Source organism: Corylus avellana, chromosome 11, assembly GCF_965113065.1.
Source record: "Corylus avellana chromosome 11, dhCorAvel1.hap1.2, whole genome shotgun sequence".
Lineage (NCBI taxonomy): Eukaryota > Viridiplantae > Streptophyta > Magnoliopsida > Fagales > Betulaceae > Corylus > Corylus avellana.
Window position 1 is genome coordinate 1,997,416 of NC_142500.1, and position 27,282 is coordinate 2,024,697.

Sequence of the window (27,282 nt, forward strand, 5' to 3'; positions counted from 1 at the left end):
GCCTTTTCCATATGTAGCCAAAGCCCAAACTCCCCAAAAAATATAAGATTCATTCGATCGAGCACCGCCTACTCCCCCTTTTGAAAATTCACAAAAATCAAAAGAAAGAACCGGTAAACGGCTTATTTTCCGAGAAAACGAACTATTTTCCGGGAAAATCGCTCCGCAGCTTGTCCATTTTCCCCCCTCCGATCTGGGGTTTTCAACTCTTCCGCTCTCTTTCGTTCTCTCTCTGCTACTCTTTTCACTTCGCGGACCGATTCATAGCTCATGCAAAGGAATACGAGGCTTTGATTAGCGAATTCCTTACGGTCATAGAAAACCAATTGGGAATTTGATTTGTGGGGATTGAGAGATAGATGGGGAAGGTGGCGGTGGCGGCGGCGGTGGTGTGCGCGGCGGCGGCTTGCGCGGCGGCGGCTCTGGTGGTGCGGCACCGGATGAGGAGCTCGGGGAAGTGGGCCAGGGCCATGGCGATCCTCCAGGACTTCGAGGACAAGTGTGGGACCCCCATCGGGAAGCTCAGACAGGTGGCGGACGCCATGACCGTTGAGATGCACGCCGGTCTCGCATCGGAGGGTGGGAGCAAGCTCAAGATGATCATCAGCTATGTCGATAACCTCCCCTCTGGGTAACAAAAGCACACAAAAAGAACTCTCTTTTCTTTCATTTCTTCGTTGATTTGATTTGATTTGATTTAATTCATGATTGAATAAAGAAGGCTTCTTGATTGAAAGCCTCATTTTTGTCAGATTTCAGAGGGATAAGTATAGGTTTTTATTTTTTTTTAATTTTTAATTGGAATTTTTTTTGTGGTTATTTTTATTTAGTATGTTTGTGAGTAAAATATTAAGTGAAGTTTGGTCAAATGAAACTTTCTGTTCAGAAAAGCATCTTCCTGGGTGATTTGTAATATTACGTAGCCGAATTAAATTGGAAAAAGTTCACCTTGTATTTGCTTTTTGACTGGCCTAACCTTTTTATCCTGTTTGGTTTTCTCTTTTTTGTTAAAACCATTTGCGTGTTTGGTATTCTGTGGGAGTTGGTGGTATGTTTACTTATTGGGTATTACTTGTTCCTTTTTCATTTCATGCTGCTGCTATCTTATATTACGCATGTAGCTTACCGTCTATATACATATATATACTTTTTTAAAGGTTCATATTTGTTATTGAATGTGGGACTCTTTGATTCCTCCTTTATTGGAGGTCTATCTATGGCTGACGATTTACTAGAGACGGTAAGCTACATAGTATAAGATATGAGCATGACATGAAACAAGGGGGAAAAGGAGGTGACCATTGGACATAGAATGGAAAAAGGAAATAGCAAAGAACAAGTAATACCCAACAAGTAAACATAACACTAATCCCCAAAAAATAACTAGACAAGCATTTAATTTGAACATCATAGAGAAAAACCAAATAAATAAGAGAAAAAAGGTTGGGCCGGTCAAAAAGCAAATCCTAAGTGAAAATTTTCCAATTTAATTCGGCTATGTAAAATTCTAAATCACCAAGGAAGATGTTTTTTGAAGAGAATATTTAGTAAATTATACACTGAAAATTAATAAAAATCGAAGAGGAAATATTTAGTAAAATGTTTTGCTGAGTGCAACCCAAGTTTCTTATTTTATGAAAGAAAAAAAAAAAAAAAGTTTTCTCTCATGGTATATAGAGTTAAATATAAATTTGCAATTCATGATTAGCTGACTAAATTTTGGCCAAAATGGATGTTCATCACAATATCAATTGAAAAGTGATGGTTTTAGACAATTAACTAGGCTGAATGGAGAACCATGTGTGAGACATCTTTATCTGCTTTTATTGTTGTCCAGTATAGTTTTGGCTAATTAGTCACAGCTGCATAAAGAAACCAATTTTCTAATGGACTTTCTCTCTCATGTCAATATTCACAGCTGTGTAAAGCATTATATCTGCAATTAGGGATGAGGCTTATCATGAGTAAAAAGAAATGATAGAAGAAAGAAGAGACTGTTTCAAAAATGAAAAGTATTAATTGTTTTCTAAATAATGGAAAATAAATAACTCTTATGTGAAATGGGATGCAATATCAGGCATCTAGATCTCTTGTACCGTTGAATTTCATTTTTAGCTTAGCATGGCCATTACTCACTTTTATCCCAATTTTAATAGGGATGAGAAAGGCCTTTTTTATGCATTGGACCTTGGAGGCACAAACTTCCGTGTCCTGCGAGTGCAGTTGGGTGGGATAGACAAACGTGTTGTCGATCAAGAATTTGATGAAGTTTCAATTCCTCCACATTTGATGACTGGGAGTTCAGAAGTTAGTATTTCTTTAAACAAGTCTGTCAAAGGTTCACGCATGCTTTAAATGGTTCAAACTCTAAAACATTCTAGATGATGTGACTCCAGGCGTTATTTGATTATATAGCCACAGCTCTCAAAAAATTTGTTGCTACGGAAGGTGAAGGACTTCATCCTGCGTCAGGTAGACAAAGGGAGCTGGGTTTTACCTTCTCGTTCCCAGTGAGGCAAGTATCAATTTCATCAGGGACTTTAATAAAGTGGACAAAAGGATTCAATATTGAAGACACGGTAAACCCTTTACTTTGACTCGTTTTTGGCAGTTTTTATATTGATATTGTCTTCCCTGTCTGTAGTTATTAAGTGTTCATTAGGTCTGTGGTCCATTGTCCAGATGAAGCAGGCACAAAAGCTTTGCAAATATTTTATACTAATTATACCTGTAACGAAATTATTGCCATTATTGTTTTCATTATGGTGTCTTCCATCTTCTTTTGTTTCCCCACAGATGTATTAGAAATGATACCTTGGGACAGATGTGAAGCTAAGCAAATTGCTTTTGCTCCAACAACATATATTTTTATCTTTTTCAATGGTAATAACTATGATAATATTATGGGCATGCTTATTTGCCTAGAGGCAGGTAGGCTGGCCCCAGTGCTTGGTCTGGTTTGAAAAATGATTTGTGCTCTAATTTCATGATCTAGAAACAGGATGTAATGGAAAATGGAAAGCACCCCAGAACATTTTGTTGCTTCTGAAATTGTTGCACCTGCTGTTGTTGAAGAGATTCTTTCAGTTCACATACCTATGTTGAGAATAGAAGTCAGTAACTGCAATTTAACTTAGCTGAAATATAAAAGAAATTGACATAATTAATTATCCTTGATGTTATCAAATTTTTTTACTTCATGAAGCCAATTTGATTCCCAGAATCTCCAATGCACAAGTGCATGAGTGTGCTCTCTCTCTCTCTCTCTCTCTCTCTCTCTCTCTCTCTCACGTGCGTGCGCGTGCGCACACACACACACACACCCCTTTGATGTTTAATGCAGGGGTGGGTCCCTGTAACAGTTGGTCTAGACAGCTTTGGATTATATATAATTATATTAATTTTAATATTTACAAATTTAATAAATATTAGGATTGTTGTTTTAAGTGTTATGTGAGTATTTTGTATTTTGAGTTGTTTGTTAATACTTTTTCTTTTTAGCTAAAAAGCAAAAAGCAAAACTAAAAGGCAATGTCGAATGAGCCAAATTTCTGACTTCTGACTTCTGATGTTTAATCCTCTCTTGTAATTTGTTTATTGGCTGGTAATGTTATAGGTTGGACAGGATGTGGTTGGAGAATTGACTAAAGCCATCGAAAAAGTTGGCCTTGATATGCGAGTGTCTGCTTTGGTAAGACCAGTTTCTTTTCTACTTCCAGAGGTTTATGTCTAAAAGTTCCTTTTAGGCTGGGAGGATGAATAACAGTTTGGTATAATATAAAATTTATTTTTGTTGGGTTTCTTGGTGTTCCATCCTGTTGACTATTATTTTTGTTTTTACTCTGGGCAATGCTAATTTGCTGGGATGATGCAGGTCAATGATACAATTGGAACATTAGCAGGAGGTAGATACTACGACCGGGATGTCATTGCTGCTGTCATTTTGGGCACTGGAACAAATGCGGCATATGTAGAGCGAGCACATGCTATTCCCAAGTGGCATGGTCTTCTACCTAAATCAGGAGACATGGTTAGTATACTTTTGAATATTTGTTATGAAATGTTGTGAAATTGTAACTTTTTTACTTTTCCTTACGAAAAATTCTATTAACTTCTTTCTACTTTATATCACATACAAAACCCTTACCAAACCAAGCCGTCGATTTCTTTTGGAGAAGTGAAAATAAGGGGAGGGGGAGGGGGAGGGGGAGGGGAAGAGGACGGGGTTTGCCAAACTAGCCCTGTGACCTGCACATATTTTCTATCTCTTTTCTTTTTTGACAGATATGTTCAAAAGTAGGTTCTCAATGTTGATTGTTAAGTGCAAGACAACTAACCACCAATAAATGATCATACTGTAGGTTATAAATATGGAGTGGGGAAACTTCCGGTCATCACACCTCCCACTAACAGAATATGATCAAGCACTGGATGCTGAGAGTTTGAACCCCGGAGAACAGGTAACAACCCATGTACTTTAGTTACATCTTAATTACCTCACTGCTTATACGAATAGCTTAATGTATATCATTTAAACCTTTCTGATTGTTGTGTGCAGATTTTCGAGAAGATCATTTCTGGGATGTATTTGGGGGACATTGTACGCAGAGTTTTGTGCAGGATGGCGGAAGAAGCTGAATTTTTTGGTGATACTGTTCCACCCAAACTGAAAATTCCTTTCATACTGAGGTGCGCCAAATTTTTTTCTAGGCAAACCATTTTAACCTTGTCTCTTGTGCTGGTGGACCGGTGGTGACTCCATTTTTACTCATCCAGGTTCAAGATTGTGGATATTATCTTATATTCCATATTTATGGTGCACCAATGAAGATTGACCTGTTTAAGTATGAATTTGGTATTTTGATTTAAGTTTGGGTCGCAAGTTTTATAACTCATTAATTGTGACGACTCTTCCACACCAGAACACTTGACCTATACACTATAATTCAAGTAATGATTAGGTTAGCCACCGTGCCATTCAATTCCTACCCGTCCTAAAATCAAATGCACAAACCTAAAAGCCTAGTATCTTTTGGTTGGGCAGAACAGGATATCAAGACATATCTAGTTGGTTTAGTTATAAATGTAGGATGAACTTTTGGTTGGACCTACCATTTGAAACAACCTAACCCAACCTTGTACCAAGTCTCAAACCTAAGCCATATATTATTCATCATCCTATTGTTTGTTTGGTTCCTGCTGGGCTTTACAGGGGTTATAGAGGCTATTCTAATTGGTTTTCTATGCATGGGCAGATATAACTCATGATGGTTTGGTAATGTATGTAGATTTTGGAGGGTCAAAACATGTTCTTGTTGCTGCTTATTATGCTGATTCAAATGATAGGGCAGCCTCTTTAGATGTCCTGGGGTGGCTGAACCACCCCAAGGTTATGGGGGTGGTTTGACCACTCCCTTTGGGCAGATCTGGGGGTGGCTGAACCACTCCCTTTGGGCAGATCTAGGGGTGGCTGAACCACTCCATCCTTTGGCTGGCTTGTGGTGGCTGACCTCCCCCCTGTTTTTTCTTTTCCTTATTTTAAAACTTTTTTCTTTTCCTTTTTTCTATTTTTTATTATGGTAGACATTTTTCATGGCGGTTTCTGGCAAAATTCCAAATGGAAGTTGGGAGTAGAGAGTTATTTGTCATTTTTGCTTGCCACAAGGAGCAATTTGCAAATTGGTGTAACCCAAGGACTGATTTTGCACTTATCCCATAATTTTATAATCCCATATGACTAAAAACTGTTCTTTAGGAACCTTTTTTTTTTTTTTTTCAGAGTATTTGAATCTGTGGAAGGAAAATGAGGGGCAGAGGGATAAAGTTGAATGAATTATTCACTTCTGTATCACTTGTTTGACTCTGTCTCGTTGTTAACTTTTATGCCATGGCTGTTGAAATTACACTCTAATTTATATACATTTTTTTGTCTCTATTACATTTCTCTCCATTTGCAGTACATGGATGCATTGCCCATACATTTTCTGATGGGCTGGAGCATAAGAGTTTTTACATTGTTGATGTAAAATATGCAGGACCCCCGACATGTCTGCAATGCACCATGACACGTCTTCAGATCTAAGAATGGTTGGGAGCAAATTGAAGGATGTCTTAGAGGTAAAGATACCTGCCCAAACTGTTGGATAAAATTGTAATTATCCAGCCTTGCTATAAACTTTTCATTTTTATACTTTATTTTATACTTGTTGGGGGGTGGGGGGTTTAGAAAAGAAAAGTAAGAAATGATACAAAGTAATTCAAACTTCTGTGTAATACGTTCTCCCGGGATTAACTTTTATGTTAAGATGTGTTTGGGAGGGCATTTTAATTAAAACAAGCAAATCTTAAGGTCACAGACATAATTTTATGGGTTTTCTTGTATGTGAATTTTTTCTTGGACAGATATCCAATACCTCCCTGAAAATGAGAAAAGTCATTGTGGAGGTCTGCGACATTGTTGCTACACGAGGAGCCCGTCTATCTGCTGCTGGGATCTTCGGCATCCTGAAGAAATTGGGAAGAGACACGATGAAGGATGGGGAGAAGCAGAAGGCGGTGATTGCAATGGATGGGGGGTTATATGAGCACTACTCTAAATTCAGCTGCTGTATGGAGAGTACACTCAAGGAGTTGTTGGGAGAGGAGGTCGCCAACAACATTGTCATCCAGCTCTCGAACGATGGCTCTGGCATTGGAGCTGCCCTCCTTGCTGCCTCCCATTCCCAATACCTGGGCGTGGATGAATCATGAAAAAAGATCAAAGCCAAGGTAGACGGAAGAAGAATGATTTTTTTTTTTTCCTCTTTTTATTTTGGGTATATTTTCATTTCCCCTTCCATCCCGAATGGTTTAGAGCTTGTCTGAGCTCGTAGTTCGAGAGACCATGCGAGCAAAGCCTTAATTTATGGTCTTGCAGAGCATATAATAGAACAGTGAATCAAATGTGGAGGTTCCAGTTGAGTATGTCTCAACCTTTCATGCTGCAGCCTCTAATTCTGCTGCTTTCCTAATGTTGAGACATTTTGTTTGAACCAGCATATTTTGAGAGCACTTGTCCTGAGTTAGGGAATAAAATAGGGAATGTAAACTGTTCTGTGAAGAGTCACCATGCTGGAGCATTCTCTCCTGTTACTATTGCAAATAAAAACAGGATTTTGTGTATCAGCAATGTGGAATATTTAGTTAAGGAAAATTGTACTCAACTCCCTCAATTTGACATTTTTTTTTTTATGATAATTTTTTTTTTTGCGAAAGAGAAAGTACATCTCTGCCGGTTGGTATGTTCAGGGGATCATTGGTATTTTTTGTTTTATTTAATGAAGGGTGGATGAAGTATGCCAATTAAGCGGAGATGTAGGCAAGATAAATGCTAGAATGCAAAGAAGTGTTTATCTTTACAAAAATACCTTCAAATTATCAATTGGGGAATATATATATACTAACCTTTCATGAACTCAAGACATTTTTTGCGCTTATCCCTCCAAGGTTTTTGGGGTTGATTTGATGACCCTCAAGCCAATTGAAGGGGTGGTCGAGCCACCACCTCCTCTTTTTGTTCTTTTGTTTTTTTTAAATAATAGGAAAAGGGCCAAACAAATAGCACGATCCTCTTTGTAGGGCTGCTGAGCAATACCTAAAGCAAAATGGGCGCAAAAGGGGCACAAAGCTCTAGAGGTCCCACAATCATTTTTGAATCTCCACTAGAAAACTGCAACAACCACTAGAGGTAACTAAAGAAAGAAAGACAGTCAAAATTTGAAAGGGAAACCCATGAAGGAATGCATACTATCTTCGGTAGAACACGTATGCTCAATAACATCAAACCACATCAGCATAAGGAGAGTTAAACCTAAAAAATTGTAGGGGATTCTAATCCTTTCTCTCAAAGCTGGCTCTTTTACTAAGATGGTAAGAAATGACAAATTTAAACATTTTATTAATATTTTAATGTGTTCAATTATCACTTAATTAATATGAAAAATAAATGACAAAAATAATGGTCAAACTAGCAACTTTAATATTGTTTAAACATTTGTAATCATTCCTATTTCAAGCAGATTAGGATCCCCTACAATTTTTCGAAGGGAGTGAATGTTGTCTTGATAGTTGCTTATGAAAAGGGGAAACAAAACAAAAGTTAAAAGGACTATCATAATATTGTACAATTCCTCATACTCATGTATGGCTTTTAAAATTACCATTGAATTAAAATTTAATAAAGATCTATCTTAAATCCAATGGTAGTTTTGAAAGCCACATATGAATATAGAGAATTAGATGTAAAAAATTGAGAATATGTATAGCATTACTCATTTCTTTTTCGTGGTCGTATGCCATGAACTGCCTTTATTATGGGTGTGCTGCTTTCTAGTAAGCCAAACACGGAAGAAATTTCCATGGAATTTGCCTTTGAAAATGAGAGCTTCGAATTCAGCAAATCCTCAATTAATAATTGTGCAAGTGGTCATGACTCGAATACAACCATCTTCATCTGTAATGAATTGCTGAAAGTGAGAGAGTTGTGAGCTGAGTCCATGGGAATGGTACGCCAGCCTTTGTTGAACATCACAAATTGACACAAGTAGTTGAAGAATTGGACGCACTTTAAATGGGAGATTTTTGTTTTATACACATTTTGTGATGTTCGATCGGTTTCGGCTCTTCATAGAGCTTACTCGCTTCTGCCCATCGTGGAGATCAACTCAACCTCCAAATGACGAAAACATCCCTAAAATACATCCAATTTTGTTTCTACACAATCCCTAAAATACTAGAAGCATTCACCATTTTTTTTTTCACCGGAAGACTGAACTACAAAGCTTATATTTTCTGCACAAAGGGGATGTAAACGCAGTGTGCTTGCCACTTGCCAGGAAAGAATAGCGAGAGTGACCCTCATTTAATTTTATTTATTGTCCAAGTTCCACGAATCGATTGATCATTGGCCATTGGTTTCACGTTTCAACGTCCAACGCCTCGGTTAAACGCACTTCTTAGCGCATCAGCGAGACCGAACTCAGTCCTTCAAATGACGAAACCCAAAATATGCATCCAACTCTCTTTCTACACAAGCCTCTTCCTTCTCCTTTTCAGCCATGCAGCCTCTCAGCTCAATGACCATGAGCAAGCAATCCTACTGCACCTGAAGCAACACTGGAAAAACCCCCAGTCCCTCAACCATTGGACACCTTCAAACACTTCCCACTGTTCGTGGCCAGAGATCACCTGCAGTACCGGTGGCTCAGTCACCGGACTATACCTCATTAACAAGGACATCAGTGGAACAGTCCCACCCTTCATCTGTGACCTCAACAACTTCACATCCCTTGACCTTTCATTCAACTATATGACCTCTAATGAGTTCCCACGAGCTCTCTACAGCTGCTCCAACCTCCAATACCTCAACCTCTCGCAGAACTACTTCGCCGGCACGCTCCCTGATGACATTCACCGCATGGCTCAGCTTCCCGAGCTCAACCTTGGAGCCAATAGCTTCTCTGGAAACATCCTAGCATCTATTGGGCGGTTAATAGAGCTGAGGATACTTCAACTTTTTGCGTGTCCGTTTAACGGTTCTTTCCCGCCAGAAATTGGCAACTTGTCCAATCTTGAACGACTAGAATTGGCCTACATTTCAGGGATCACAACAACATTGCCTTCGGAGTTCACAAAGTTGAAGAAACTGAAGTATCTTTGGGTGGCAGGCTCGAATTTGGTAGGAGAAATCCCAGACAAGATTGGAGAAATGGTGGCACTGGAGCATTTGGATTTGTCAACAAACAATCTAAGTGGGAAAATCCCAAGCAGTTTGTTTATGCTGAAAATTTTGAGTATAGTGTACCTCTACAAAAACAAATTGTCCGGGGAGATTCCTCGGGTGGGTGAGGCTTTAAATATAGACGTTGTTGATCTATCTGAGAATAACTTGACTGGAACTATACCCGATGATTTTGGAAGACTCACCAAATTGTCTGGTTTGGCTTTGTTTTGCAATCAATTATTTGGAAAAATTCCAGATAGCATAGGTCATCTCCCAGGGCTGATAAATCTTAAACTATTTAGCAACAATTTTTCAGGTACTTTGTCTCCGGACTTTGGGCGGTATTCTTTGCTTGAAGAATTTTAGGTTGCGTCTAATCAGCTTACTGGCCAGCTGCCAAAACACTTGGGTGATAATAGAAGGTTGACAGGAGTGGTAGCTTTCGACAACAACCTCAGTGGTCAATTGCCCAAGTCCCTTGGAAGTTGCAATAATTTGAAAGTTCTTAACGTTAAGAGTAATAGGTTTTCAGGAAATATTCCTAGTGGCTTATGGACATTATTCAATTTGAGCAACTTGTTGTTAAGCAACAATTCTTTTACAGGTGAATTTCCTGAGAGATTGTCACGAAATCTTTCTCAATTAGAGATGAGTCACAACAGGTTTTCTGCTAAAATTCCGGCGGGAGTATCTTCTTGTGGGAATTTGGTGTATCTCGACGTCAGCAATAACCTCTTAGATGGTACAATTCCTTTGGAACTAACAGCTCTTCCTCAATTAACTCATCTTTTTCTTGCTAACAACCAACTCTCGGGTGAAATTCCAACAAGATCCATGTCTTCCTGGGGGAATTTGATGGTGCTCAACGCTAGTAATAACCTCTTGAGTGGCACAATTCCTCAAGAAATAGCAGCTCTTCCTCAGTTAACTCATCTTTTGCTTGCTAACAACCGACTCTCAGGTGAAATTCCGACAAAAGTGTCTTCCTGGATGAATTTGGTGGTGCTCAATGCTGGTAATAACCTCTTAAATGGCACAATTCCTCAAGAAATAGCAGCTCTTCCTTCTTTAACTACTCTTTTGCTTGATCAAAATCGACTCTCAGGCTCCCTTCCTTCAAACATTCTATCATGGAAATCGCTAACTATTCTAAACCTTAGTCGAAATTCAATCTCTGGACAAATTCCAGAGGAATTTGGTTCATTGCCAAGCCTTACTCATTTGGACTTGGCAGAAAACCAACTGTCCGGCGAAATTCCAATGCAACTTGGCCTCCCAGCTGGAAATGGAATTGTTCTCAATCTCTCTTCCAATCATTTGACTGGGAGGATCCCATATGGATTCCTGAGTGGTGATTATGTAAGAAGCTTCTTGAATAATCCTGGTCTCTGTGCGTCTAGCTCATCAATAAACATTGACCAATGCAATTCCAAATCAAGCAAAATTTCCGTTCGATTTGTTGTTTTGATAATATGTTCGGTGATAGCAACACTTCTACTACCTTTATTCTTCGTGATCAGAGTTTTCATGAGAAGAAAGCAAGGATTGGATTTGACTTGGAAGCTCACCTCATTCCACAGGCTGAATTTTACGGGATCAGACATTATGTCAGGATTGACAGAAAATAATGTCATAGGCCGTGGTGGATCAGGGGTGGTATACCGTGTTGCAGTGAATCCTTCACGTGATATTGCTGCTGTGAATCCTTCATGTGAAATTGTTGCTGTGAAGAGGATTTGGGATAATGGAATGCTAGAACACAAGCTTGAAAAACAATTTCTTGCAGAAGTTAAAACACTCAGTTCAATACGACATTCCAAGAGTGAAGTTGCTCTGTTGTATCTCCGGTGGGGATTCAAAACTTCTTGTCTACGAGTATTTGGAAAATGGTAGCTTGGATCTATGGCTACATGGGAAGAGTGGAGCATCAAATGTCTCAGATTTAGTCCAGCAAGTCAACCTGGATTGGCCTAAGAGGTTGCAGATAGCAGTTGGAGTTGCCCAGGGACTTTCCTATATGCACCATGACTGCTCACAACCCATTGTTCATCGAGATGTGAAGTCAAGCAACATCCTTCTAGATTCTGAATTTAATGCAAAAATCGCTGATTTTGGTCTTGCCAAGATGTTGATCAAGCATGCAGAATCTGCTTCAACATCAGCCGTGGCCGGCTCTTTCGGCTACATAGCTCCAGGTGTGTGACATAATAATTTATAAGCTCTATTTTGATTATGATGTTTGTTTCTCCATTTTTTCCAACAGCAGGAGTTTAAGTTTTGTCTTTGTTGTTAACTTGAACGGCAGAGTATGCTCAAATGGGACGAGTTAATAAGAAGATTGACGTTTATAGCTTTGGGGTCGTTCTTCTTGAACTAACAACTGGAAGAACAGCTAGTGAAGGTGATGGAAACAGATCGCTTGTCCAATGGGCATGGCGACAGATTCAAGAAAACAAGCCTATAGTTGATGTCTTGGACGAGGAGGTTAGGGAAACCTGCTACTTTGATGAAATGTGCTTTGTCTTCAAACTTGGTGTCTTGTGTACATCTACCAAGCCTTCTGAAAGGCCGTCTATGAAAGAGGTTTTGAAGAATCTGCTCCGACCAAACCCAGCTCCAAATCGTGGCTCTTCAGGTCCAAATGGACCGCACAGTGGATCGAGCCGGAGCTCCACCTGTCAAGTATGTGGCAGATTGGGCCACACAGCTTTGGTCTGCCACCACAGGTTTGACCAAACCTATCAAGCCGATGGGCCTAATCTCACAGCCAACAGGACTGCCATGTCAGAACCTCTGGACCTGGACATCGATGCTACCTACCACATCACCTCCGGCATGAGCAACATCAATATTCACTCGGAGGAATATGATGGTCCCGATCAAATTCAAGAGGGCGATGACACCCGACTGGGCAGGAAATTCTGTAGCTAAATTATTAGATATTAAATTAATAGTATTGTAATATCTTGACAGAAAAAATATGTACAAGAATGAAAAGATCGGCCAATTCATTTGGAGATTATTTTCAGAATAATATATATCCTTCTTTCTTTGTCTACAAGAATTTTTTTTTTTTTTTTTTGTAACAAGACATCCATTAACAAACCAAGGGGCCAAAGGCCTTACAACAGGAGAAAGAAAGAGAGGGGGGTGGATCCTTTCCACTACATAAGGGGATAGATGGAGGGGGGGGAAAATAAGTGGGAATGCAGCCCGAGAACACTCTTGCCGCGGCCCAATAAGCCACATGGTGGGCGCAGAAGTTTGCACTTCTGTGAATTTTCTTTGCCTCCCAAAGAGGGGAGGCTTTAAGGAGTAACAAAGAGTTGGCAATCACTGATTGTATATGCCAGTCAAAAGTGATGGAAGGGTTTTGCAAAGCATCTATAATCACCGATGAGTCACCTTCAAGAGAGAAACTTGAGAGCTTCAAAGAGGCTGCTAAGGAGGCAGCAAGCTGAGCTGCAAGAGCTTCACCATAGATGGGATCACATGGAGGATTTATTTGAGAAATAGCCTTAACAATGTGACCCTTTGAATCTCTGCAAACAGCAGCCTGCACTGAAAATTTTTCCCTTATAGCAGTGTCAAAATTGATCTTGTGTGAACCGGCTGGGGGAGGAGACCAGAATTCTTTTACAGTAATATGGGAGGAGTACTTCCAAGCTGCTGCATGATCCAGAGATGTTCTTTTGATGGAGCTAGCCAAAGAAATGATATCTGGAATAATGCCTTCATGCACTGCTTTATTTCTAGAAAACCAGAGGAGATCACATAAAACCGAAGCATAAATTTGAAACAAGTGAGAATCAGCTTTAGGAATACCAAAAGAGGAAAAAGGATAGATGATGCCTTTTATCCAGTCTGGGAGACTAAGAGAGGACCAAGCTAAGGAATCAAGAGGCCAAAAAGAGGATCTCCATGCAACTCTAGCAAAAATGCAACGAAAGAAGAGATGGGAAAGAGAATCCTCTTCTGAGCTGCAAAGAGGGCAAAGGGATTCTGAATTAGGGATATTGAAGATAGCTTTCAGCCTGACTTTAGAGGGGAGAATGTCCCAAGCAATTTTCCAGAGAAACAAAATCAGCCTAGCATTAAGCTTTAGCTTCCATAAAGCCTTCCAAGAGCTAGACTCAAGAGGAGAAATGACAGTAGAGTTTCTAGAGTTGCTAATCAACCTAAAAGCTGAGCAGGTAGAAAAGTTGCCATTTGAGGAGGGGGTCCAAAGAAAAGAAGTGGAAATGTTAGGGCTGATTGGAATCTTTAGAATTTCTTTGACACAAGGGGAAGTGAACAAAGAGACCAGAAGAGGGAGATTCCAACAGCCATTTGGGGTAATGAGATCCGATATAATCAAGTCAGGATAAGAGGACCTACTCAGAAGCAGAGGAGTGGGGGTGAAAAAAGGCACAGTAGGAATCCAGGAGGAGTTCCAAACAGAAAGGGAGGAAAATCTATGAATCCTATGGCAAGCACCTTGAGAGATGATTGGCTTAGACTTTAAAATGCCTTTCCACAGCCATGAAGAGGAAGAAAGGGAAGAGGGGGAGAGGAAAGATTCAGATTGGAGATACTTACCTGAGAGCTGGGACACCCAAAGAGAGTCTGAACCCGTGAGGAGCTTCCAACCAAGCTTTGATATGAGGGCTAGATTCACATCTTTCATCCTCCTAATGCCTAAGCCACCAAAAACTTTGGGGGTGCAGATAGAGTTCCAAGACTTGAGAGAGAGATTCCTGGTTTTTGATGAGGGAAATCCCCACCAAAAATTTTTGAAAGCCTTGTCTAACTGGCTGCAGAGACTCTTTGGGAGCAGGAAAGTGCTCATGGCATAGGAGGGGATGGCTGCAGCCACAGAATTGATAAGCATCAACCTTCCAGCTTGAGAGAGGGACTTTGCACGCCATCCATCCATCTTAGATTTAACTCTATCAAGGATATTGAGGAAAGCTGCTTTTTTGGAATTGCCTAAGAGGATAGGGAGACCAAGATAAATAGACTTTGATGGGTTTTTTGAGTAGGGCAAGATATCAAGAATCATTGCAGCAGTGGTGAGGTTGGTGTTTTTTGAGAATCTTATAGAAGATTTTCCATTGTTAATGGATTGGCCAGACCAGAGGCAGTATTTCTTAAGGCAAGAACAGATAGTATTGGCTTCTTTGAGGGTGGCTTTACCAAAGATCAAGAGATCATCAGCAAAAAGGAGGTGGTGGATGGCTGGGGTATTCCTGGAGATTTTCAGCCCTTTGATGTTTCCTAGAGTTTCTTCTCTAAACAGCAATCTAGAAAGGACTTCTGTTCCTAAGATGAAAAGGAAAGGAGAGAGGGGATCACCTTGGCGAAGGCCTCTCTTGGGGGAAAACTGACCAAAGGGGCTTCCATTAATAAGAATGGAGAAAGAAGAAGAGGAGATGCAAAGTCTGATCCAGTTAATCCAAGATGAATGGAATCCCAACTTCTTCATAACAGATAAAATGAAATCCCATTCCATTTTGTCAAAAGCTTTCTCCATATCCATATGAAGAAACATGAAACCCCCTTTCCCTTTTTTGCTTTTGAAAGAATGCAGAAGCTCATGGGCCAGAATGGTATTGTCTTGGATATTTCTGGAAGGAACAAAAGCTGATTGCAGGGGAGATATGATCTTGGGGAGCAGAGTCTTCAATCTAGTAGCCAAAATTTTTGTAATAATTTTGTAGACAATGTTACACAAGCTGATAGGCCGAAAATGGTGCACTGAATGAGAACCCTGCTGCTTTGGAATCAAAGCAATGTGAGTGTGATTTTGCTCCTGCTGCAGCTGATGATTCTGGAAAAAATTTCTAATGCAGACAAGAACATCAGTTTTGACAATGGACCAGTATTTCTTATAAAAGAGAGCTGTGAACCCATCCGGACCAGGAGCTTTTGTTGATCCTAAACTGGAGAGGGCTTGAACCACCTCTTCTTCAGGAGGTAAGGCACATAAGAAAGAGTTGTCCTCTGCAGAGACAACAGGATCAAAAAGACTAAGCATATCTTCTTCAATAGGAGGAACCGAGGAGGAGAACAAATTGGAGAAATGGGACACAAAATTCCTCCCAATTTCAGCTCTATCAGAAATCCATGCCCCTTCATTTGTCTTCAAAAAGTTTACTGCATTTGATCTTCTTCTAATCAGAGTAGAGGAGTGGAAAAATCTGGTGTTGAGATCCTTACACTGCAACCAAGTTTCTCTGGATTTCGACCTCCAAAGAGATTCTTCTTTAATCAATAAACCATCAAGTTCTTTTTTCAGTAGAGATTCTTGCAAGCTAGCTTGGGAGCTGGGTGGGGAAATCTGGATCTGATCAATCTTAAACAGAGAGGACTTGATCTGTGCTTGAATGTTACCAAAAATAAGGTTGTTCCACCTTTTAAGGGCTGCTTTAGTCTGAGCCAGCTTCTTCACCAGAACAAGGCCTGGAGGGCCAGAAACCAAATGCTTCCAAGTAGCTGCAATGACCAGACCACAAGAGGGATCCAGAGTCCAGAATTCTTCAAATTTGAAAGGTCTAGGCAAAAAGGAGGAGGTATTATTAGTGTTTAGAGAGATGGGGTTATGATCTGAGATGGAGGCCGGGAGATGGATAAGAGAGAAATCAGGGTGAAGATGAACCCACTCTAGGGAGGCTAGACCTCTATCAAGCCTTTCTTTAATAGTAGCAAAACCTGTTCTATTGTTACACCAAGTGAAAGGGTTTCCAACAAAGCCAAGGTCCACCATGCCATGCTGATCTATAAAGTTTCTGAAGGGACAGTGGGAGGAGCTAGCAACAGGTCTGCCTCCAAGTTTTTCAGATTGATCCAGCACAAAGTTGAAATCACCAATGCAGAGCCATGGACTAACAAAAGCCTCACCAGCAGCAGTGAGAGAGTCCCAGAAAGCTAGTTTGTTTTTCTTTTCTGGGGGGCCATATATACAAGAAAGGATCCAGGGGCTGTTGGGAGGGTCAGAATAACACCAAGCAGTGATGTTGTTCTTATTTGTGAGAAAGCTTTCTAGTTCCACGCCTAACCTCCAGGCAAGAACAAGACCACCACTAGAACCAATTGAAGCAACTTGAGTCATCAAGTAGAAACCAAGACGATTCAGAATAGAGGAGACTTGAGAAGGAGAAGTTTTTGTTTCAGAGAGAAAGAGAACATCAGGGCTATTGGCTCTGATCAAAGCCCTGAGACCACGAACTGCAGCAGGACGAGAAATCCCTCTGCAGTTCCAAGATAAAATCTTCATATGCTGCTGGGGGACACCACATGGTCCCCTAATTCAGTGGATACAATATTAATTGGCACAACAGAGGCAGCAAGAGAGATAGAAGGTATAACCTTTTTCTTTTTTCTAGAAGCTTTGAAGAAAGACCTTGCTGGGAGCTGCAGAAGTTTGTTTGGAATGGAGTCCATAGGAGTGGGAGATTCCAACTCATCAGGTGTGGGAGCTATCAGAGGCGAGCTACAAGAGCCTTTCTTACATGGGAGAAGATCCCCAGTCAGCCTAGCTCTTTTCTTTTTTACCAGAGAAGGGTTATAACCTGGAGGGGAAGGCTTTACAGGTTTGTGTAGGCGTGGTGGGAAGAGGGAAGAACGAGTGTTTTTTGAGGGGCTAGCTTTTTTGGAATTGTTTGAAATTTTTTTCCCGGGTAGATTTGAAAGGTTAGTTAATACCGTTGGCTTGAAAGTGAAATCTGATGTGGAGGGGAGAGGTAGAGTCATGTTTGGGCTTAATGGGAGACTAATGAATAGAGAAGGTTGGGCTTTAGTGGAGGGCCCAGGTAGATCTTGGTTCGAAACTAACGAGCAGTGGGAGTGAGAAGATAACTGATTTGGAGGTTGGGATATGGGATGGATAAGAGATTGATGTGGAGTTGGTGGTATGGCTGTGTTGTCCAGAGCAGTAGCAGTGGAGGGGATAAAGGTGATGGCATTTAATGAAGGAGTTGGTGGTATGGCTGTGTTGTCCAGAGCAGAAGCGGTGGAGGGGATAAAGGTGATGGCATTTAATGAAGGAGAGGTGGGGAGTGATGTCACAAAAGTTTGAGATATTTTCTGCTGCATGAGTCGTGTAGAGTCTAGCTGAGTTTGGGCATTGTGAACAGGAGTTTGGCTAGCTTCACTAGACTGAGTTAACTCATTTGGCCTATTTTGAGAAGATGAAGGTTGTGTTTGGGTTATGGTAATGGCAGGGCAGGTTTTTGTAATGGGGAAGTTTGACAGCATGTTAGAGAAGATGTTAACTTGGAGAGAAACAGCATACTTCTCAGGAAATCTATCTTCGGGTGGAGCAGTGCAATGGAAGAGTTTATGACCAATCCTTCCACAAGAAGAGCAGTATATATCCAATCTCTCATATTTCAGAAAAATCCAGAGAGACTCACCTCCATCTCTACGAAAAGTGAACCCAGGCTTCAGAGGGTTCCCCACTTCAATATCCACAAGAAGCCTTAGAAAGCTTCTGAACGTTTTCTTTTCACCACTTAAAGCATCTACCTTGATAAGCTTTCCCATGCCTTTCCCAATAGAAATGGCAATCTTTGTAGTCATATTGATTAGGGGAAGCCCGTGAACTTGGATCCAAAAGGGGGCTTTGTTGAAAGGTAGTTCCCCTAAAGTAGCTTGAGGATGCCATTGCTGGAGAATGATGAGGAAGCCATTGACATTCCAAGTGACTTGTTTCTGAATTCTTGCTAGGTGTTCAGGCTTGGAAAGTTTGAACAAAAATTTGTTAGGACCTAAAACAGCATGCGAGAAGGGGACAGCAAATTCCCAAGCTTTTGAAAGGGCTGCAAAGACAGCCTGGTTGTTTAGAGTTTTATGAGAGATGACATGTCCTACCAAAGGTAGGCATTCATCCGTGGCTGTTTCAGCTGTTAAGGACTCAATCTGGGATGAAGGATCATCCCAAGAGAGAGCCTCTGTCTGGGCAATAAGACTCTCGATATCCATAGGGGAGAAAGGTAGTGAGGAAAAGGATGAGAAGGGAGTAAAAAGGAGAGAAAGGAGTAAAGATTTCAGGTTGACTGGGGGAGGAAGAAAAGTTTAGGGGAAAACTTTCTTCAAGGGGAGCTCTTTCAGAGAGAGAGCGAGATGTCTACAAGAATTTTGCTTTGTCATATTTTTGTATTTTTTTCTCCAAATATTTTTTGTGATACCACATTTCATAATTACTCAATAAGAGCATTTAAAAATGACTTAAGTAAAAAATTATTTGGTCCATCGGTTCCAAATAATTATTTAGAAGTGATGGACCTTTCTTTTTGAAGAAGTGATGGACCTTTAGTACAACCAGGAACGTCTGGATTTTCAATATCGCCGGGTATTAATTAATTAATCACGTGCTAAATGCCAAGGGGATTGAAGCCCTAGAGGCTAGAAGGAAAGAGGTGACTAATTGACAGATTGTGAATTGAAAGATATTCTGCGTAATATATTTCTTTAATTCTCCTGATTTCCCATCTAGAAGATTCTTATCTTTAGTTTTCCTTTGGCACAAAGTATTTCCATGTATTTGGAAATCATTTGTGCCCAAGTATATTCCCATAATTATTCTATATATTATACTTCTCATTTTATTTCCATTCCTAGGAGATGTTATTCTTTAATAGCTTTAGAGTTTTATTATAAATTAGTATCAGTTGTAATAGAATGAAACAACTTTTGATCAATAATATTATCAATTTATATTCTCTATCAATGTGTTAATTATGTGTGCATTGAGAACGCAGCTTCTCTTTCACGATTATTGCTTCCACTACGTCAGTTGCGTAGTGGGTCGCTAAACAAACAATACAAGATATATAACTATTTTCAAAACCAAGACCAAATCAAATATTTGAGGTAAAATAGATAAAAAAATCACTCCTAGAATGTTTCTTACTATAAATTGATGAAAATTACACAGGTTTGGCAACCTAAGCCGTCCTTATTAATTAGTTTATATTGGTAAAAAGTCATAATCCTACTGAAATACACATGAAAAACAATTAGTCATGATCTCGTTCGGAAGATAATACTAACTCGTTCGGACAAGAGTTACGATGAAGCCCATAACCTATAAAAGATCATCCTTGTCCGAACGCCTTGGGACTAATTTTTGAACTTGATGCAACATCTTGTCCGAATTGATCAAGACTCTGACTGAGGCTATCATATACTGTTTTGTCTTCTTCTTGACAGTCTGATTGGACCTAATAAATATTGGAATTATTTTTTTTTAATTTTTTTAATTTTTGTTTTATGAAATACGATTTTGTAGCCTTTTGAATAAGCTTTTCAATCTTAAAAAATAATAAAAATAATAATAATAATAAAAAAAAACAAAACGAATAAGCATTTCAAAGCCACCAAGTCTGCCTTTTCATCCGATATTATTGCCACAAAATATGACTATTTTACTAAAGTTGGTCTACCCGTAAACTGCCCTCCAAAGTTCGTAGCAAAAATAGCGTAAAGGATTCGTAGAAGTGTATTAATTTGCCCACAAGATAAGAGTGGGGAGCATGAAGTGTTTCCCACCTTTTGTATTCTTTTTTTTTTTTTTGAAGCATGCGGGTTCCCCTGCATGCCCCTTTTATTTATTTATTTATTTTCTTTTGGTTCCTTTTCAGATTTTGAGAGAATAATCTTGCACGGATGAGCATTAATCTTGCACGGGTGAGAACCCGACAAAAACAAAGAAATAAAAAAAATTCTCGTGGTGGAAATTGCTCCGACAAAAACAAAATGTATGAACAAAAGCGAGTCTTCCACTAGTTCTATCATATCACTTTTGTCTTACAGCTCCATCTTCCACAACGGCGTGGAATTCAATGCAAATAATACAATTTTTTGAACTCATGATTAGTGGTCTTTGATACAATGTTAAGTCACTAACCATAAAAAAGCTTAAATGAAAAAGAAGGGGCCGAACAATTTATAATTTTTAAATGAAATGAAAGGTAAATGACGAGTGAGATTTAATACATAAAATTTTTAATTGAAATAAGAAATGAACGATTGAAATAAGGTTTGAATTCAAGATATTTGCTCTAATACCATACTAAATTACTACTAATTCTAAATACTTAAAACTTTTTTTCATGTAAAAATTAAAATATAACTATTTCGTGATAAGGGATATGTAGTGAAATCACTGTTTTCGCGTCTTTATATATTGCATGTGGTTTCACCCGCTTCGTCTCATGCAGCGCCCATTGTTGAGCAGAGTTCAAACTTCAAACCATGCAGAAGTGACGAACTCAACCTTGACATGACGAAAACAACCTCATTAATACTTATCCACTTCTCTTTCTACACCATCTTCGTCCTCCTCCTCTTCAGTCAAGCAAACTCTAAACTCATCAATGCTGAAGAGCAAGCAATCCTACTCAACCTGATGCAACACTGGCAAAACCCAGTCTCTCGGCCACTGGACCCCATCAAACTCTGCCTCCCACTGTTCTTGGCCAGAGATCAACTGCAGTACCCATGGCTCAGTCATCGGACTATACCTCCAAAACATGAATATCAACGGAACAGTCCCACCCGTCATCTGTGACCTCAACAACCTTACAACCCTTGACCTTTCATTCAACTACATGACCTCAGACAAGTTCCCGAGAGCTCTCTACAACTGCTCAAAACTCCAATACGGCAATACCTCGACCTCTCGCAGAACTACTTTGCTGGCACGCTATCCAATGACATTCACCGGATGGCTGGACTTCGGCGAAGTCCGCAAAGTAGACTTATATAGACTTATAACATATATAGACTTATAAGTTTATAACATACATTGGAAATAAGTCTCTAGATATTTAATTGTTGTATTAGTATGAATTGGTATACTTATGAGTTATGTCATATTATATATATATAATTTATTATTATATAATCAAATGATTTAATGATCAATCTCATGTGATATAATCATATAAATTATAGTGATAATATATTAATATTCAAATTGTGATTTAATGATCAAGTGATTATGTTATATGTATAAATATTTTTATAATTATAATTATAAAAATATATTATATAAAAAGACGGTTAGCGGTTAGCGGTTACGGTTAGTAAACCCAATAACCGCTAACCGCTAGGCGGTTATAGCGGTTAAACGGTTAACGGTTAATACGGTTAAGTGGTTAGCGGTTAGAAACCGCCTGCCTTTGCACCCCTAGACTTCGCCAGCTCAACAATGGAGCCAACAGCTTCTCCGGAAACATCTCAGCATCTATCGGGAGCTGAGAATACTTCAGCTTTTCGTGTGTTAGTTTAACGGTTCTTTCCCGCCAGAAATTGGCAACTTGTCCAATCTTGAACGTCTAGAATTGGCCTACATGACGGTAATCATGCCAACAAGGTTGCCTTCGGAGTTCACAAAGTTGAAGAAACTCAAGTATCTTTGGGTGGCAGACTCAAGTTTTGGTAGGAGAAATCCCAAACACGATTGGAGAAATGGCCACACTGGAGCATTTGGATTTGTCAAGGAACGATCTGAGCGGGAATATCCCGAGCGGTTTGTTTATGCTGAAGAATTTGAGTGTAGTGTACCTTTACACAAACAAATTGTCTAGGGAGATTTCTCGCTTGGTGAAGGCTTTAAATATAGATGTTCTTGACCTCTCCGAGAGTAACTTGACCGGGTCAATACCAGATGATTTCGAAAGACTCACCAAATTGTCGGGTTTGGCTTTGTTTTTCAATCAATTATCTGGAAAAATTCCAGATAACATAGGTCGTCTTCCGGGACTGATAAATTTACAATTGTTTGACAACAATTTATCAGGTACTCTACCTCCGGACCTTGGGAGATATTCTACGCTTGAAGAGTTTCGGGTGTCGTCCAATAGGCTTACTGGCCAGCTACCACAACACTTGTGTTATAATGGAAGGTTGACAGAAGTGGCAGCTTTCAACAACAGCCCCAGTGGTGAACTGCCCAAGTCCCTTATAAGTTGCAATAATTTGAAAATTGTTTATGTTAAAAATAATAGGTTTTCTCGGAATATTTCTTGTGGCCTATGAACATTATTCAATTTGAGCAGCTTGTTGTTAAGCAACTATTCTTTCACAGGTGAGCTTGTTGGTAAGCACCAATCGTTTCGAATCATGATTCCAAAAGAGGTGTACAAGCATTACAATTATTAACGGCTAACAACCGCTAACCGAATAATCGCGTAACCACAAATAACTGTAATTAGATAACCGCCTAGGCCAATTGTAATTCCTAGTTATAGGGATTGAAGAAAGTGGTTAATAACTAGGTAATTGGTAACCGGCTTATAATATATATTTTTTAATAGTTAAAGATGTAGAATAGATATAATCACATTTAAATGACGCCCCACCTCAACTCGAGACCAAGTATCATCGGAGTGGATAATCATTGTTTCCACACGAAGGGAGTAGAGGAATTTGATATGCTGTCTTATAAATTAAGGTAGATAGGGACCTTTTAGTATAATTAAAGGTGTTGCTAAGAGATAATACAAAGTAATACAGCAGTCAGCAGTGCTTGCAATAACGCCATAGCTACGACTATGCTATGAAAGTGGATCTATGGGCCTCCACACCAACAAAGCATCCTAGTGGGCCTGTTTGTTGGAAGCACTGCTGACTGCTTTTATATATATGGATCTATGGGCCTCATTTTGTATATATATATATATTAAAATAAATAAAGTCAGGCACCAGTACATAAAATTCCTGTCCCAAGTCTTCTCATATAGCCATTGGCCAATAGTGTGTCTACGGTCTACCTCTATGGAATTATGATTTTTTCTCTTGGATTAATTATATTGTATGGAAATTTTTGTTTCTTTAAAAAAAAAAAAAAAAAAAGACAAAAATATTCATGATATATAATTAACTAAATTCTCTCCGGTTCAAGTTGTTTCGTTGTTCCGGGTCTTCTTTTTACTAGTACTCTTAATTATGCGACATCTCATCCAAACTCAAATTGGTCAAGACTTCGACTAAGGCTCTCAGATACTGTTTTGTTTTAATTGATAGTTGTTTGGACTTAATAAGAATCAAAATTGAGTAGTGATATAAAGAGGACTAAAATTCTCATAAAATCCTCCCAAATGTGATGTGAGTTTTAAAATCATTAATAGATTAAAATTTAATAATAACCATCTCAAATTCAATGATAATTTTAAAAGTCACATTATATTTGAAAATACTCTAATCCTCCTTATATGATCATTACTCAAAGTGTTTCCCACCTTTTGTTTTCTTTTTTGAAGCATGGGTCGGGTTCCCATGCTCCCTTTATTTATTTATTTATTTACTTTTCTTTTGATTCCTTTCCTCTATTAATTATTCATCAGAAAGATTTCTAGTCACTTTTTTGATTCACCAAAGATCTGTCTTCTATTATAACTAATTTTCTAATTAACAACAATATTCCATGTGGAAAAGTTATGAAGAAAGACATGCTCGCAAGTAATGATATAAAGCAGACTAAAGTCCTCTAAAATGTACGTGATATAGATTTTAAAGTCACTATAATAGATCAAAATTTAATAATAATAATTTTAAATTTAATAGTAATATTAAAAATAACGAGAATTCTAATCCTCTTTATAGCATTACTTTTTCTCTCGATCGCATCAATCTTGCAGAAATATAAAAGATTCTCGTTGTCCAAATTGGTCGGACAGAAACAAAAGGATTCCAATTGACCGAAAATGAATGAACAAAAGCGAGTCTTCCAGTGCCCATCATTTGGTCCTACGGCTCCCATCTTCCACAAAGATGTGGAAATTTAAGGCAAATAATGCAATGATTGGGTCAAGTTCGTTAATAAAGTTTTAGAGCTACGAACGACAATCTCGTTTCTGTGGTCCCTGCCGTAAGGGGAGGGGCGGGGGGGCCAATTTCCCATCTTGACCCTTAACAAACATTTTATTTTATTGGAAAAATAAATGAAATCATTTCTCCAACTTGTAATAAGTCGATATCAGCACCATTCAAAGGTTAGTCAATATCAATCTTCCCAATTTTCTCAGTTGTTCTTAATTTACAGTACTCTTCTTCCAAGTAATTTCACAGTAAAACAAAAATAACCATCTGCCTATGGTTGTATTCCTCAAATTCCGAAACTTTTTTCTGCACAAAAGAATCCTAAAGCAAAGCCTAAACCCATTTACCCCATTGAGTAGATTGTCACTTTTAGTGAAACTGGGATAGTTTCATTCTGACCCATCATTTTCGTTAGCATCGAAAATTGCTGAAAATAATGTCTCAATTTTCTAGGATTCTAACAATAAACCACCAAACTCAGCAGAAGTATTTTTAACCCAAAGGTGGGGGTATGGTTTGGCGATGAGTTGAAGAGGGTGGGATTTTTGCTTCGGACTGTGCCGATCGAATAAGCCACAAGTGGCGGATGTTTCATTCTCTTTGTCATCGATCTCTTTTGGGAGATGATTCAGATCAAAGAGAGACGGTTGGATTCCTCTCAAACTGAAATTATTTCATTTGTTAGAAGAAGGGAACAGTTAAGGATGTGAGAATATGTTAAGTTTATTAAAAAAACATGTGCCTCTTACGTGTAAAAAATGACACATGTCAATCTTTTAAACTGGTTGAAAGAAATTTCCACCAACTCAATTTGGAGAAAATTTGTCTTTTTTTTTTTAAAAAGATAGACATAAGTATTTTTTCAAATTCCGTTCAATCCCGACCAACACCAATCCTAAATCCGTGCAATTTTTTTTTTTTTCTTTCCTAAAAAAAGGATGGGAATTCTGGGAATTTGACACCTCCTCCGTTTGGATTTAACAGAAATCCCAAGGGATGGGTGAAATTGAAAAAGAATTGAAAGATGAATTATACTAAATTGACATTTTTTAAAGCGTAAGGATATGATTGTAAAAGTGATGAAAGATCACTTTTAATATTTGTATATTTGGATTGTTCTTTTAAGTTAATTTGTTGTTGAATATATGACATGCTCTATATACATTTTAATTTTATAAAATATATACTTGTAGTTAATGTTTATGAATATAAAGACATTTAAAAAAAAAAAATATCGAGAACAACTAAATAAACTAACGTAAAAAACAAATTAAGGAAACTTCACTTACTCTCCTTGATCTTTCTTGCTTTTGCGATTACTCTTCTAAACTTTAAAAACTCTCAATGTCAGATATCCATGTTAAAAAGTTTGCAATGTCAGGATGTAGAAATTCCCAAAATGTCTTGTTCTTAAAATATATATATTCTAAATGATTTAGTTAAGGAAATTTTGTAATTTTAAAAATTTTAAAGGAGTATAAGAGACCTTTCACTCATTTACCATATGATTTAACCCTAAACCCTAACAGTATGAATGACCTTGCAAATTTTTTAAACTTAAATACTGAAAATTGAGAGTTTTGAGACTATAAGAGAGTGATTGCAAAAGCAATGACAGATGAGGAGTAAGTGAAGTTTTTTCAATAAATTACAATTAAGTTACATTTATATGTTTTTAAACAATAATTAAACAATATTTAATTATTCATTTATTTTGTCACTTATATTGTCTAATATTTTTCACACTCAAGAATTTTGTTTCGGCCTTCTCTTTTAATCTTACACGTACGGGAGGTCTTTTAAACATTACTTAAATATATAGGAACTCGGGGTACTTTAATTTGGCCGCCTAATTTTCTTTCTCTGTTCAAGTAAAAGAAATCCTCACAATTTTTTTCACTAGAAGACTTGGACCGAAATATAAAGACTTTGACGGAAATATAAAGACTTTTTTTTTTTTTTTTTTGGGTAAAAAGTGTTAAATTATTAGTTATTCAAAAAGTTTAAGCTAATAAGAAGAGGTAAATTTAATCACTTAATTATTACTAAAAAAAAAAAAAAAAAAAAAAAAGAAGACAAAAATGTCGCACAATATATATATTGTCAGCATTACAAGTCAATGAGTCAACGAATGTCCACACCTGAGACCAAAAAAAAAAAAAAAATGACGTCTAACGTTGTCGTTGTGCCATCAATTTTTGTTATTTCATTATCAATTTTTAGGATAAGGGATTATGTGGTGAAATCACTGTTTACGCGTTTTATATATAAAAAATACCCTACACATTTTAATACCCTTATCGGCTATAAACGGAGTTGTTGTCAGGTTTCATCCTTAAATCCCATATGGCCGGGCTCTCTACAATTGTTTTGACTGTACGTGTGTCATCAGCAATATTAGAGAGGTAGAGATATAATATTATATAAATAATAAATATATTATTTATTTAAAATATATTATATAAGGGTAAGGCTAATTAAGGATGAATTTCAAAACTCTTATTAAATATTTTTACAAAAAAAAAAAAAAAAAACTCTTATTAAATTAATTATTATCTGATAAATCTAGTTTATAGCCTTTGAGAAGAGTAATTAAAAAAGGGAAAATGATTGTTTTTCAAACAATGGGTTTTCGCGTCTTTATATATTGCATGTGGTTTCACCATCGTTGAGCGGAGTTCAAACTCCAAACCAGAAGTGAAGAACTCAACCTCGAC

The 27,282-nt window shown here is 38.2% G+C and overlaps 3 protein-coding genes and 1 pseudogene across 3 annotated transcripts; 3 read left to right on the plus strand and 1 right to left on the minus strand.

The window, feature by feature from the left end:
* LOC132165572 (hexokinase-1) lies at positions 1 to 7,164 on the plus strand. The gene is made up of 9 exons (XM_059576196.2): positions 1 to 631; positions 2,157 to 2,307; positions 2,397 to 2,579; positions 3,617 to 3,691; positions 3,875 to 4,030; positions 4,362 to 4,460; positions 4,559 to 4,689; positions 6,036 to 6,117; positions 6,403 to 7,164. The coding sequence occupies exons 1-9, from the start codon at positions 360 to 362 to the stop codon at positions 6,748 to 6,750; spliced, it is 1,497 nt and encodes a 498-aa protein (XP_059432179.2). The 5' UTR covers positions 1 to 359; the 3' UTR covers positions 6,751 to 7,164.
* Positions 7,165 to 9,028: 1,864 nt separating this feature from the next.
* Positions 9,029 to 11,388, plus strand: LOC148582978 (uncharacterized; annotated as a pseudogene).
* A 212-nt stretch (positions 11,389 to 11,600) lies between these two features.
* On the plus strand, positions 11,601 to 12,691 carry LOC148582979 (MDIS1-interacting receptor like kinase 1-like). Its single transcript, XM_088511754.1, has 2 exons — positions 11,601 to 11,955; positions 12,066 to 12,691. The coding sequence occupies exons 1-2, from the start codon at positions 11,778 to 11,780 to the stop codon at positions 12,689 to 12,691; spliced, it is 804 nt and encodes a 267-aa protein (XP_088367880.1). The 5' UTR covers positions 11,601 to 11,777.
* Positions 12,692 to 12,857: 166 nt separating this feature from the next.
* LOC132181647 (uncharacterized) lies at positions 12,858 to 18,721 on the minus strand. The gene is made up of 2 exons (XM_088511756.1): positions 17,142 to 18,721; positions 12,858 to 17,043 (listed from the first exon to the last, which is right to left on the minus strand). Exons 1-2 carry the CDS (start codon positions 18,719 to 18,721, stop codon positions 12,858 to 12,860), a joined length of 5,766 nt encoding a protein of 1,921 aa, XP_088367882.1.
* Positions 18,722 to 27,282: the final 8,561 nt, after the last annotated feature.